At 45.7% G+C, this 15,425-nt stretch overlaps 1 protein-coding gene across 1 annotated transcript in view; it reads left to right on the forward strand.

The window, feature by feature from the left end:
* LOC142473311 (uncharacterized) overlaps nucleotides 1-15,425 on the forward strand; it is a 54,236-nt gene that overhangs the window by 32,724 nt on the left and 6,087 nt on the right. Inside the window, exon 5 of the mRNA XM_075580509.1 lies at nucleotides 5,984-7,373. Coding sequence (XP_075436624.1) covers nucleotides 5,984-7,373 — 1,390 coding nt within the window. The remainder of the gene's footprint in view (nucleotides 1-5,983; nucleotides 7,374-15,425) is intronic.

Raw genomic sequence — 15,425 nt, forward strand, 5'->3', positions numbered from 1 at the left:
ATCAAATGGAAATGCAAAGGACGTCCCTTGATCTCAGGATGTGGATACTTGAATCCTACCCTCTTGTCCAAATGGTCTTCACACCTTATACATCCTCTGGGCTTTCATCTCCCTCCATATGATTAGACACAGTGGAACCCAAGTTGGTCTGAAAGTCCCAGCTCATCTCTGTGCACAATGATCTGTTTTAAAACACACAGTTTAATAAAATATACACTTTAAAAATATCCTGTCTGTGGGTTATGGGAAATAGAATAAGAAGCTGCACGTTATTCCTTACTGGCCATATTCCCCACACTCCATACAATAGACTTAGGGCTGCACTTTTAAACGTTCCCGCACAACCTTGTAGCTGATTGGAGTACTCCCGGACACCTATACCGCTTCTGGGTGACCTGGACACCTCCCATCCCTATGCCCCATTTACCTTTCTGGTCTGTGCTAAAGTGTGGTTGGAGCCCCTCTGAACCCCTGTACAGATTCTGGGTGACCTGGGCATTCACTTGGCATCCCCATTAACCTAGGGACCCTTTGAATGTTTCAGCGACACCTCACATCCCTATGTCCCATTTACCTTTCTGGTCTGTGCTGAAGCAGGGACCCTTAATGGTGAGTCGCGCAAGCGTTTTCAAGGGGAGATATTACAGAGACATTGTGTCTACATGCATCCAGGCATCCAACCTGAATCCTGGGAACATTTTTAGAGGAACCAGAAACTATGGGCCCTGTCTAGATAGACACAATCTGACAACACTTTCTCCGCAAAACCTCCCCTGAAACTCAAATCACAGCACTCCCTGCTTGCTGGCATCCCTGGAAAGGTAAAAACACAAAAATTATTTATTGTCGCATAATTACAGGTAATGTTGGGTCCAAGAACTGACACTCCTGAACCCCAACACCTGGGTCAGAGGTAACCAAAAGGGTTTAACCTTTATTAGTGAGCCTGGCTACCTCTTCACCATCAGGGATCGGTACTGGGACCCCTGCTTCCTAACTTGTTTATTAATGACCTTGAGGTTGGGATTGAGAGAAAAGTCTCCATCTTTGCTGATGATACTAAATTGTGTAAGGTAATAGAATCAGAGCAGAATGTAATTTCTCTTCAGAAGGACTTGGAGAGACTGGAAACGTGGGCAGGTAAATGGCAGTTGAGGTTTAATACAGATAAATGTAAGGTTATGCATTTGGGATACAAGAATAAAAAGGCGACTTACAAATTAAATTGAGATAAATTATGGGAATCCTTGATTGTATTGTATGTCTTTATTTATAAAGCGCCAAAAGTGTACTCAGCGCTTCATAAAGAATACAGTACAGGGAATTATAATAATACAATAAGTGCAGCAAAATTAGATAATAGGAAAGGGAGATCCCTGCCCCAAAGAGCTTACAATCTAAGATGTTTGATAGGAAAGTTACAGAGACTGCAGGTGAGGGAATAAGTGCTGTAGATGGCAGTGCTTGGCCACAATGGGTGGTACTGTAGAAGTGACTGAATGTGGGACAGTAACCATGAGTGCAGGCTGTTGGGATGCTTGATTTGTGGGGCAAGTTTTAAGATGAGTCAATAATAAAATGAGAGGGTTAACACAGTTTACAGGGGAAGAGATGGCAGGGAGGCATGGGTGAGATCAGATGTGTATGTCTGGATTCAGGCTTACGAGAGATCCCCAGCAGGAAGAAGGAGTAGATAGAGGGTGTGAATAGAGGATTTGTATGGGTGTTTTTTATTGAGAGGTAAATAAGTTGTTGGGAGAGAGGTGTATATATATAGTGGAGTGGGGATGTTGGAGAAGGATTTAGGAGTGCTGGTAGACAGCAGGCTTAGCAATAGTGCCCAATGTCATGCAGTAGCTGCCAAGGCAAACAAGATCTTATCTTGCATTAAACCGAGAATGGATGGAAGGGAAGTAAACATAATTATGCCCCTTTACAAAGCATTAGTAAGACCACACCTTGAATATGGAGTACAATTGTGGACCCCACTCCTTAGAAAAGACATTATGGAACTAGAGAGAGTGCAGAGAAGAGCCACCAAATTAATAAAGGGGATGGACAATCTAACTTATGAGGAGAGGCTAGCTAAATTTAGATTTCTTTACATTGGAAAAGAGGCGTCTTAAGAGGGGATATGATAACTATATACAAATATATTTGGGACCATACAAGGGACGGAGACATCGTATCAGAATTATAAGGAATGTAACAAAAATTGCAAAAGGGCAATCAAATTAGCAAAAATGGATAATGAAAAAAGGATTGCAATAGAAAGTAAGATCAACCCTAAGGCCTCGGGCATGGTCAGCGCTTAGGCGCTGACCCGTGCTGAGGCGCGCTGGTGCTTACCAGTGAGCCCCTGCAGCTGCAATGAGAGCGGCTTTAGCAGGGGCTCGCTTACAATTCCACAAGCGTGCGTAAGCGTAAGTCTTAGCAAAATTTTAAATTCAAGCGTTCAAGGGAGCGAACCAGCTCCGTGATGTCACAGCCCCCCCCCCCCCCCCGACACGCCCCGGACGGCGCGCGGACCAAGGCCAGGGATAGCACCCGCTTTCCCTCAGCCTCCGTACGGCTGCTGCAACCCTGGATGCAGCCTAAGAAGTTCTTTAAGTACCTTAATAACAAAAAAAGGAGAAAATAAAATATAGGACCCTTTCAGTGTGAGATGGGCAGGCAGATTATTGGAGATAAGGAAAAAGCTGAGGTATTAAACAAATTCTTTGCCTCTGCGTTTACCAGAGAAGAATCAAGTTCAATAGTAGTGCTGCAGGAGGAAGCCACAACCTACATATTAATGAACAATTGGTTAACTGAGGAAGAAGTTCATAGGCAGCTTGATAAAATTAAAGTAAATAAGGCACCTGTCCCCGATGGCATACATCCAAGAGTTCTCAAGGAGTTAAGCTCAGTAATAGCCAAACCATTATATTTAATATTCAAGGACTCCATTTCCACAGGCTCAGTACCACAAGATTGGCGTAAAGCAGATGTGGTGCCTATATTTAAAAAGGGAGCGAGATTATAACCGGGGAATTACAGACCTGTAAGCCTGACTTCAATAGTAGGGAAACTACTTGAAGGTTTAATACGGGATAATATTCAGGAATACCTAATGGAAAACAAAATTATTAGTAATAGTCAGGGTGGATTTATGAAGGATAGATCTTGCCAAACTAACCTTATTGGTTGCTTTGAGGAGGTAAGTAGGAATTTAGACCAGGGTAATGCAGTTGATGTGGTCTACTTAGATTTTGCAAAGGCTTTTAATACAGTTTCACACGAGGTTGGTGTACAAAATAAAGAAAATTGGACTCAGTAATAATATATGCACCTGGATTGAAAACTGGTTGAAGGACAGACAACAGTGGGTTGTCATAAATTGAACTTTTTCAGGTTGGGCTAAAGTCGTGAGTGGAGTACCTCAGGGATCGGTACTGGGACCCCTGCTTTTTAACTTGTTTATTAATGACCTTGAGGTTGCCATCGAGAGCAAAGTCTCCATCTTGGCTGATGATGCTAAATTGTGTAAGGTAGTAGAATCAGAGCAGAATGTAATTTCTCTCCAGAAGGACTTGGAGAAACTGGAAACTTGGGCAGGTAAATGGCAGATGAGGTTTTGTCTTGGTTAGTAATTGGTCATTGTATTGGGCCAGGTAGTGTTTTGGGACAATGGAGAGTTTGTATGGAATGCACCCACATGCTTGGAGAGTACACCCGCCAAAGCTGAAGCATTGTCCTCACCCTGGCAGCGAGGCGTCACACTCAAATAGGAGGAGTCAAATATTTCACCAACGCAGGGAGTTTCTGAAATTGGATGAATAGTAGTTTTATTGATTGGGAGATAAAAAGTGACAGAAAATTGAACAATTGGACCTGGTTTAGATGCCCATGTGGTCTTCTCCCATCTATCTTTACCCTGTAGATTTCTGTCGTTTTTGTTCAATATCATTAACTCCCTAGTGTGATAGCTTAGAAGTTCCTTAACTTTATCTCTCATGGACAATTGCAATGTTAATAATTTGGATGACATACAGTTAGGTCCGGAAATAATTGGACACTGATACAAGTTTTGTTATTTTGGCTGTGTACCACAATAAATTCAAGTTCCAGTTAAATAATGAATATGGTCTTAAAGTGCAGTCTATCCGCTTTAATTTGAGGCTATTCACATCCAAATTGGAGGAAGGGTTTAGGAATTACATCTCTTTAATATGTAGCCCCTTCTTTTTCAAGGGACCAAAAGTAATTGGACAATTTACTCAAAAGCTGTTGCATGGACAGGTGTGGGCTATTCCTTCGTTATTTCATCATAAATTATGCAGGTAAAAGGTATGGAGTTGATTCCAGGTGTGGCATTCGCATTTGGAAGATGTTGCTGTTAACCCACAACATGCGGTCACAGGAGCTCTCAATGCAAGTGAAACAGGGCATCCTTAGCATGCAAAAAAAAAAAAGAAAATCCATCAGAGAGATAGCAGGAACATTAGGAGTGGCCAAATCAACAGTTTGGTACATTCTGATAAAAAAAAGAACGCACTGGTGAGCTCTGCAACACAAAAAGGCCTGGACGTCCACAGAAGACAACAGTGGTGGATGATCGTAGGATCCTTTCCATGGTCAACATCACAACATCCAGCCAAGTGAAGAACACTGTCCAGGAGGTAGGCATATCATTATCCAAGTCTACCATAAAGAGAAGACTTCACGAGAGCAAATACCGAGGGTTCACCACAAGGTGCAAACCATTCATAAGCCTCAAGAATAGAAAGGCCAGATTAGACTTTGCCAAACAATATCTAATAAAGCCAGCCCAGTTCTGGAACAGCATTCTTTTACAGATGAAACTAAGATCAACCTGTACCAGAATGATGGGAAGAAAAAAGTATGGAGAAGGCTTGGAACGGCTCATGATCCGAAGCATACCACATCATCTGTAAAACATGGTGGAGACAGTGTGATGGCATGGGCATGCATGGCTTACAATGGCACTGGGTCACTAGTGTTTATTGATGATGTGACAGAAGACAGAAGCAGCCGGATGAATTCTGAAGTGTATAGGGATATATTGTCTGCTCAGATTCAGCCAAATTCAGCACAGTTGATTGGACGTCGCTTCTCTTTATAGATGGACAATGACCCAAAACATACTGCGTAAGCAACCCAGGAGTTTTTTAAGGCAAAGAAGTGGAATATTCTACAATGGCCAAGTCAATCACCTGATCTCAACCTGATTGAGCATGCATTTCACTTGCTGAAGACAAAATTTAAGGCAGAAAGTCCCACGAACAAACAACAACTGAAGACAGCTGCAGTAAAGGCCGGCAAAGCATCAGAAAGGAGGAAACCCAGCGTTTGGTGATGTCCATGCGTTCCAGACTTCAAGCAGTCATTGCCTGCAAAGGATTCTCGACAAAGTTTTAAAAATGAACATTTTATTTATGATTGTGGTAATTTCTCCAATTACATTTGAGCCCCTGAAATAAGGGGACTGTGGATTAACATGGTTGCAATTCCTAAACGTTTCATACAATATTTTTGATCAACCCCTTTAATTAAAACTGAAAGTCTGCACTTCTATTGCATCTATGTTGTTTCATTTCAAATCCATTGTGGTGGCGTACAGAGCCAACATTATGAAAATTGTGTCAGTGTCCAATTATTTCCGGACCTAACTGTACATATACAATTTATATCATTTGTATTTATTACTGTATTGATTATGTATGAAAATGAATTTACTGTGTGAGCTGCCAGAAATGAATGTCAGGTGTTTAAGGGCCACTACCAAAAGTCATTAGGGGCCACTGAATATCCAGGAGACACCATTTTAAAGCCATGGGTATAGATTAAAGAGAATATTTTGTTAATTAAGTAGTGATAACGTAAATTATGTAGAGTATTTTTTATTAGTAATTTGCTTTCTGTAATTTGATTTACAGATTGAAAATATTTGAGTTGTGTCTTTTTTGTTAACTTCTTTTAGAGAATGGTCTGAATGAGAAGCATATCTGGAGCTCTGATATGTCCAGAAGCAGGTTGATTCCTCTCAGTCCGGAAGTGCCAAGAACCAATAATTCCTGCCACATGTTGGACACATGCACAGAACCAATGCCATCTTTTAATTGTACAGAGTGGGGGAAGCAGTTATGTACTAAGGGCAGCCTCCTCAGACTCCAGAATAGTCATACAGAAGAGAAAGCTTTCACATGTACTGAGTGTGGGAAACAACTCCGTACTAAGGGCAGCCTCCTCAGCCACGAGAGGATACATACAGGGGAGAAACCTTTCACATGTGCAGAGTGTGGGAAAAGCTTTTCAACAAAGAGTGACCTTTTCAGACATGAGAGGATTCACACAGGGGAGAAACCTTTCACATGTACAGAATGTGGGAAAAGCTTTTCACAGAAGAGCCATTTCCGCAGACACCAGAATATTCATACAGGGGAGAAACCTTTCACATGTACAGAATGTGGGGAAAGCTTTACATGGAAGAGCAGCCTCCTCACACACCATAGGATTCATACAGGGGAGAAACCTTTCTCATGTACAGAGTGTGGCAAACAATTCACTACTCAGGGCAGCCTCCTTATACACCATAGGATTCACACAGGGGAGAAACCTTTTACATGTGCAGAGTGTGGGAAACAATTCAATGAAAATAGCAGTCTCCGCACACACGAGAGGAATCACACAGGAGAGAAACCTTTCAAATGTACAGAATGTGGGAAAAGCTTTCCACGGAAGAGTCACTTCCTCAGACACCAGAATAGTCATACAGGGGAGAAACCTTTTACATGTATAGAGTGTGGGAAAAGATTTTCACAGAAGTGCAGCCTCCTCAGACACCAGAGTAGTCGGAGAGGGGAGAAACCTTTCACATGTACAGAGTGTGGGAAAAGGTTTTCACGGAAGAGCAGCCTCCTGAAACACCACAGGATTCATACAGGGGTGAAACCTTTCACATGTAAAGAGTGTGGGAAAAGATTTTCACGGAAGAGCAGCCTCCTCACACACCACAGGATGCATACAGGGGAGAAAGCCTTCACATGTACAGAGTGTGAGAAAAGCTTTTCACGGAAGAGCAGCCTCCTCACACACCACACGATGCATACAGGGGAGAAATCCTTCACATGTACAGAATGTGGGAAACAATTCCGTACTCAGGGCAGCCTCTTCAGCCACAAGAGGATACATACAGGGGAGAAACCTTTCACATGTACAGAGTGTGGGAAAAGATTTTCAATGAAGAACGATCTCTTCAGACATAAGAGAATTCACACAGGGGAGAAACCTTTCACGTGTATAGAGTGTGAGAAAAGCTTTTCACGGAAGAGCCACCTTCTCAGACACGAGAGGATTCATACAGATGAGAAAACATTTGCTTGTTCAGAGTAGGCTTGGGCAATAAATATTTTCTCCAAAAGGTGTGGGGAGCTGCACCATGCAAAAGGAGAAAAGACAATACATAGAGCAGTATTGCTAGTGGATGTATAATCAGAGCAGTGATGTAACCTTCAATGTTTCTACTCAAAATGGTGTGATGTATGCAAGCCTATCCAAATCCGTGAGAAAGTTATCGATGTGATGTCGTGTGGTCCCAATGATCTCAGAGAGAGGAGAGTAGAGACACAACAATAGTGCAAACGGTATATTTAAACTTTATGGTAAAAGAAACCTCTAAAATCAAGGCTTACAAGAAGTCAGTACTTTATAGCATTAAAGCACGATTCCTCGAAGGGGGTGTGTCCAGCAGCCGAGCTAAGAAGCTGTGCAGCCAGAGAGCTCCTGAGCGACAGGCACTAAAAGCGCCCTGCAAAGCCCTAAAAACCCACATAAATAAAGAAAAAAAGGTCCACACAGGTGGGGGAGACTCACACCGCACCCCGCAAAGCCCCCCGGAGGCGATTCGAACGGGCAGTGAGCGTGGACGCGCGAAAGTGTACCGGAGCCCCAGACACGTTCACCAAGATGGCCACCGCATGCGAGTAAAAGCTCCGATCAGGCGGGTAAACCGTCCGGGAACTAGATCGGCGGAGGTAAGAGGGGAAGCGGAAGGGGCCCTGACCAACGGGAGGCCTAACCAAGCCAGGCAGAGGGCAGGCAGCCAAGGCACAAAGGCGGGGGGAGTGGAGTGAGGAGCGGCGGCCATCTAGACCCAGTACACACTGCAGGAGTGCTAGCAGTGGTGTGCTGCCCCCCCCCCGGCCCCCACACCCCTGCCCCCACACCTGAACTAACTCAGAGCAGCCCTGACCAAGAGGGGGAGCACCTGAGAGTGACCAACCCAACAAGAATCTGCAGCAGGTAGCCAAAAGGAGCCCAAAAGCAAAGACTCTAGTTCCATCTAAGATTCATCATGTAACAAGATTCATCTAAGCGTCATTTTAAGACTTTATACCATCGAAACCAAAGTCAAGAGTTCGCAAGAACTAAGGGTTCCAGATCCAATATCAAAGCGGCAGAACGAAGGAAGCAGCACCGGCGGAGTAACAGTGGTTGTGAGAGGTGCCACTGATCAAAGACTGTTTCCAACTCTATTTGTGCGCAACTCCCGCTCCTGGGAAATTGCGCCTAGAGACTCTATTTCCAAAGAGTTCATTTTGGGAACAAGATTTTTCGTTTGCCCCCGTCCCAGCAAGTGTCATTTTTAGTATACAGTAATTGTAAACTAATGTGTGTATGTTCATTTCTGTAAATAAATCACAATTTTTGGGGGTGAAAAAAAGCCTTTTAAGGGCAATACTGCTGTGTCATCACTGCTTTGTGAATCACGCAGCAGGCAGGATCGCACTTAAAGGCAATTTATCACACTTAAAAGCAGTTATCACTGCTTAGTAAATCGCCCCCTCAGTCTCTAAATGCAGGTATTTAACTTATTAGATCTCACTGAGTATAAGGCTGTAATGGACATGGGTAGAAATGTATACCGCCCCTCTACACAAATGGTGAGTAGCATTATAGAATGGCTTTTGGCTGAGCGTATATGTTCAGACAAACTTCCCACATTTAGCTTCCTGCGTTCTCAGGATTATTCAGAGACCTGGATTGTGTCTTCTCTCCAGAAGGACTTGTAGAGACTGGAAACTTGGGCAGGTATATGCAAGATGAGGTTTAATACAGATAAATGTAAGGTTATGCATTTGAGAAGCAAGAATAAACAGGCAACACAAATTAAATGGGGATAAATTAGGAGAATCCTTAATAGAGAAGGATTTAGGTGTGCTAGTAGACAGCAGGATTAGCAATAAAGCCTAGTGTCAGGCAGTAGCTGCAAAGGCAAATAAGATCTTATCTTGCATTAAACGGGTAATGGATGGAAGGGAAGTAAACATAATTATGCCCCTTTATAAAGCGTTGGTAAGACCACACCTTGAATATGGAGTACAATTTTGGGCACCACTCCTTCGAAAAGACATTCTGGAACTAGAGAGAGTGCAGAGAAGAGCACCAAATTAATAAAGGGGATGGATAATCTGATTTAGGAGGAGAGGCTAGCTAAATTAGATTTATTTACATTAGAAAAGAGGCGTCTAAGAGGGGATATGATAACTATATACAAATATATTCGGGGACAATACAAGGATCTTTCAAAAGAACTATTCATCCCACGGGTAGTACAAAGGACTCGGGGCCATACCTTAAGGTTGGAGGAAAGGAAATTTCACCAGCAACAAAGGAAAGGGTTCTTTACAGTAAGGGCAGTTAAAATGCATAATTCATTATCTATGGAGACTATGATGGAAGATACAATAGATTTGTTCAAAAAAAGTTTGGACATCTTTTTGGGAAGGTATACAGGGATATACCAAATAAGTCAACTTGGAAATATGTTGATCCAGGAAGTAATGGGATTGCAATTTCTTGGAGTCAGGAAGGAATTTATTTTTCCCCTTATGAGATATCATTGGATGATATGTCACTGGGGTTTTGTTTGCCTTTTTCTGGATCAACTGTCGTCTAAATTTAGCATCGGTTGAACTTGATGGACGTATGTCTTTTTTGTTTTTGTTTTGAACTTCATCTACTACAGTATGTAACTATGTATAACACACAAAAATACAGTTATCGCTCAGTACCAAAAACAAACAATCTAGTATAAGGCTCCAGGTGCGTAGGGAGGAGATAAAGCAAAAACACAAATGGCGAACAGAATCACCCAGGTCCCTATTGGCACACACTCATGATGCACAAGTATAATTAACAAGGATACATATCCATTAATTTAAACCAAAATTCCCACTATCCCAATGAGGGTATATCAACAATACCAGACAGACAGTCTGTATAAAAACAGAAAATAACAAAACTTTAATGTTGACAGATAGTCACGCCTGAGGAAGTGTGCGCAAGCGCACAAAACACGTAGGGTTTTTTCATTACTGTTGGACGATTTGATATTGAGAGAACTGAGTGCAGAGAGCTGATCCTTTGGAGCTGAATCAAGAAGAACCTCCGCTTGAAAATCCCGCCGAGAGTCCCGCCTACCTGTGACGGAGCATCCGGTATCTAGTATCCGGTGACGTCACTTCCGGTTTAGAGGAGCACGGTGTTTGGAGGAAAGTTGTGGCTACTTCAATTTCTCAGCCCAGGGAGGACAGATTACATCGGTCTATTCGGCCTCACTGCTTGTGTTCTAGAGCCGTCCTGTGAGTAGCTTTCTAGTTTTACTCTACCGGACTGGCTCCATCAGTGTCTCATCGGTCCACATTTTATTATTTTATAGTTGTATTAAACAATTTTTATTTTTCAGCTTTGCGCTTGTGTGTCATGTCTGTGCTGGTTTGTGAGTCTATGTCTGTTAAGATTTTTTGTTAGCTGTGTTGCACTAAATTCTGTGTTCTTTTCATTTCATGTTCCCCAACATATGGAGGAATCTACATCAATACAATCCTTGATTACAAGTTGTCATCATTGGGACTTGAACTATTTCATCTGGATATCCAGGACAAACTCCTAATTGGACTAATTAGGCGCCGGTATCTCTTTTCTTTTGTTAATAGTGGACACAGAGCATGTTACCACTCCCCATATGACACCTCACCAGGGTGTGAGGGCAAACCTCCATGATTGATGCTGGCAATCCTGCATACTTATCAGGTTTACTGCCAGCATGAGAAACAACTGTATACCATTTTTATACATGGCTAAATTCTCCCCCGGGTGAAACCCAACGTCCCGGCTGGGATCTAAATTTGTGGAACCTTCTTCCAGGTAGCACTGCAACACAAAATCAAACAGCATATATATAAAATACATTATACAGTTTTTTTTCCACGATACACATAATTGCATACAGTGCCTGCTGACCAGCAGACCGCACTGCTCCTAAGGAGAACTCACATGACTACCTAATGGTAGTGCCTAGGATCTGGCTTCTGCACCTGTCTACCAGCTACATCCTTAACCGTTATGCTGTACTCTCTAGGCGGTCCACTTTCTGGCCTATAATCCATCCGGTGCATATAAATGTTGCGCCCAACACTCCATACCCTCATCAGCTGTGTGATCCGCTCCTCTGTCTTGTACCCAGCGTATCCCCCTGATTTACTCATAATATATTCTTCTATGGTTTCCCTTAGCCACGCATCTCTCCCATCATCGATCTCCTGCATCAAGGGTTCTGGCACATAAGGGTATTCCAAACCATGGGACTTCTTATACTTCGTGACAATGGCTCTTTCAGCCCTACTGGTACGAATCAACTTTTTATTGCCTGCCCTGCCTGGCAGCACCCATGATAATGGCTCGTCTGGTTCCACTGGGTCCCTAAATATGGCTGACCCTCGGGGATTCACTACCCCTGCATGTATATCGTGCCACCATAGGCGAAGTTCCTTTAATCGTTCCTCCTCTGTGAACTCCCCTACACCCCACCAATAATCCACGATTCCTTCCCTCCTCAATATGAACCGCGTACGGTCCAACCAGGCCTCATACCCCTCAAACTTGGGTGCCCACCACCTGGTTTCTTTCTCTCTGACTCTTTCTGGTACCGCCACTGTACCCTCACTGTCTTCCGGCTCTCCCCCTGAGGATATCCCTGAAGTACCGATAGATCTAGCATTAGAACCTAAGCGTTTAGGCCTACTTGTGACACTGATCATGCTGGTACACTCACTAGGACATGACGACACCTTCCGTATATACATTTCCCTCCCGACCCATCATCGGAGGTAAAGCAGTCACCCCAGTCCAGGTTTTCCCCAGTCCGTTCATCAGAAGTAGCTCGTGACTTCCCAGACAACCCTTGGCTAGACTGGGACCCAGATGAGGAAGTGACAGGGGCAGGTGTCTTAACTATGGCCGGGGGTTGGGCATAGGGAAACGCTATCGGCCGACGCGGGGCTACGACCCGCAGCTTTTTGCTACCTTGACTGGTACCATCGGACTGGCATTCCGGCTCGCCCGTCTCACGATTCCCAGGCTTCTGCATGGCCTGCCAGCTCTTCCCGGACCCAGGCGACCTGGTGCAGATCGGCGGTCGTGAGGACGCGGCCATCTTCCATCCGGCTCCGCTGGATGTGACGTCATCGATCTCGCGGGACTCACCGCCGCCATCTTGGGTTGGGCTCCCCACTGGAACCTCTTCCTCCAGAACGACGTCCGCCGCCGGAAGTGAAGGTTCTGCTCTCCACTCGGGCCTGGGCTAAGCCTTCTTTCGCCGTCGCCACCACCGGCGCCTGTGGAGGGTAAGAAGGTGTCTCACCGCTCCGTCGGCTCGGGATGGGATCTTCTCCGCCTTCCGGACTGGAAGTCACCACGGCTGTGAGACTCCTCCGCTCCTATTGTCTCCGCACAGGCGATATTCGGCACCTCGAGACTCCCCTCCGCCGCTTGACAGGTAAGTACTGGTTCTTTTTCAGCACCGCTGTAGTGGCCCAACGGTAGGCGCATCACCACCGATGTCGGGGTCGCTTGCTCCTCGCCCGAGGATCCGAACTCCGACTCGGGAAGTGGTACTCCCGTAGGGGACCGACGGTGAGGTTCCAGGTTCTCACCGCGGTTGCTGGCCCCTTTCTTTCTATGCTCCGTCGATATCATCAGGAGCGATCCCCATTCTCTGGGATCAACTGGTTCTGCTTGACCGAGTGCGAGGCTTCAGCCGTCAGCTTGGCTGTGTCCGCTCCCGCCTCCACAGTCTGCCCTGGTACGAAGGGCTGCACGGCCCATAGGTAGTGGATGCCACATTGGGGGCACCTAGCCGTTGTGCTGGCTACACCACCCGGTAGTCGGCACTGCATACAGAGACATTTTATTGTTTCGGTGTCACCCGCCTTGAGCACCAAGAAGCCTCCTGGTAATGAGTAGGGGTGAGCGGAGATATCAGTCTCTTTCTCCTGTTTGCTGGCCATGCTGGTTACAGGCGACACTTTCTGTAGTGGTTTTGCCTGCTCGCCAGCTCCTCGCAACTGAAGGGCAGGGGTCGGTTTGGTAACTCCTCCCTCAGCCAACTCCACTCTCATTTGGCACAATTGGAAACCACTCCCCCTGGTAAATATTAGGGGGGGGTCCCATAGATTCACTGGGTGACCCAGCACTGGCTCTGAGCTTGTTACAGTCCAGGAGGGCGCGGCCATAGCTTTCGCGCCACTACGCCCAACAGGGTGGGGTCCTTTGCTTGGTGCCAATCCTGGCCAACTCCTTGCAACTTTAGCATTTACAGAATTTTCTACACTCGGCCCACTCGGTCTCCCAGGGAAGCGGGAGCCGCCATCTTGGTTCACTCGGCCATTCACATGAGCAACTGAGGTAGATTTTTGGTTGTAGCTCACCGTCTGGCAAGCAGATTCTCCATTTTCACCACACACAACCACAATGTCCTCAACACTGTCCTCCAGGGTAGCACCCAGAGGTCCTAGGCAGGACCAAAACGGCGCAGCCACCGCCTTAGCGCCATTCCACAACATGCTGGCAAAAGTTCCTTCTGCAGCTTGTTCTTCAGTGGGACGCACACCACGTGCGCTCCCTCCATCAGTCGCGGTCTGCCATCTTGGACTCTCCGCACCGTGCGGATCTTCCCTTCTTGCGGTCGCCATCTTTACTTTGTAGTTACTGTTATCGCACATGGAGCTCCTCTCTGTGGGGCAGCTGCCATTCCGATGCAATAAAGAATGCCACAATGCACCACCTACGTGTATCTAATGTACGTCTGACTCATGTTGCACTACCTCAGACTAGGCTCACTCTCTCTGTGTATGCTGTGTCCACCTTCCTCCAGTCTGTGCTCTGTGGTAAGTGGTCTGGAACTGGCTAGAGTACTCTGGCTTCTCCCATGCAGTACTAGGGTGTCTACCTCTGTTGGCTACCTCTAGTGCAGGTCCTCTCTAGAATTCCTGACCTTCGTTAACAGGCTATTCTCATGAGCATGGCATCCCACAACTAGCTGCCTCAAGGTGACTAGGACAGCTAAAGCCCTGTCTCCAGACCCACTTAACTCCTTTCAGGATCCTAAGTCGTCCCTGCGAGCTGACAAATCCATTAGGCCCCTGACTACCCCTAGGCTCCGTCCCAAACACAGCACTGACTGGCAGCATACACTCTCCCTGTTTCCTAGTGTGCCTAGCAAAAGCCTGTCCTGTTGATAGGTATCTCAGCAGCGCCTTCATAAATGTAACTATTTTTCAGGCCCCCACCCAATCTCACATTGGCCCCTGTGGTCTACTGGCCCCATTACATGTATGTGTCGGGTGTGGTGCACCTGCTGGCTACAGGACTCCTGAGTCTCCCGCATGATGTTGGTGGGGATATCAGCATGACAGGCATCTGAGGTAGTGGGGATTGAGTCCTACTCACATCTGATGCAGCGCCTCCACCTCATCAGGATCGCTGCGGCCGCAGGGAGATGTGTCTGATGAGGACCTCCTCTGTGGTGCCTCCTTCTGTGCAATGACTCCACACATACACAGCAAGGGTCTTGTGAAACTGGGCATCTTTATTAACATCTTCAGACAGACTGCCCCTCACAACGGTCGTCCTAGCCGCTCATCTCCAAATGCTTCATCCCTCTCAGAAGTTCCTTCTGCCTCATATGAGTGGGATCACCTCTCCCCTAAGGGAGATCACCCCTGTGTCAGGTCCCTGACCACAGTGTAGGATATGCTACCAAATAATTCTGACAGCCTAACTGCTGCAAACACTCCTTTAACCTTGCACTCTGTAGAACTATTGAACTACTAACTTTTGACAGTGCTGTGTCTTATATAGACTCAGAAAACAGCCATACCTCTTGTGTCACTAATAGTGGACACAGAGCATGTTACCACTCCCCTTGTGTACATATGACACCTCACCAGGGTGTGAGGGCAAACCTCCATGATTGATGCTGGCAATCCTGCATACTTACCAGGTTTACTGCCAGCATGAGAAAGAACTGTATACCATTTTTATACATGGCTACACGTGGTATATCGTAAGCTGCTGCCGCA

This window comes from Ascaphus truei (genome assembly GCF_040206685.1).
Source record: "Ascaphus truei isolate aAscTru1 chromosome 3 unlocalized genomic scaffold, aAscTru1.hap1 SUPER_3_unloc_1, whole genome shotgun sequence".
NCBI lineage: Eukaryota > Metazoa > Chordata > Amphibia > Anura > Ascaphidae > Ascaphus > Ascaphus truei.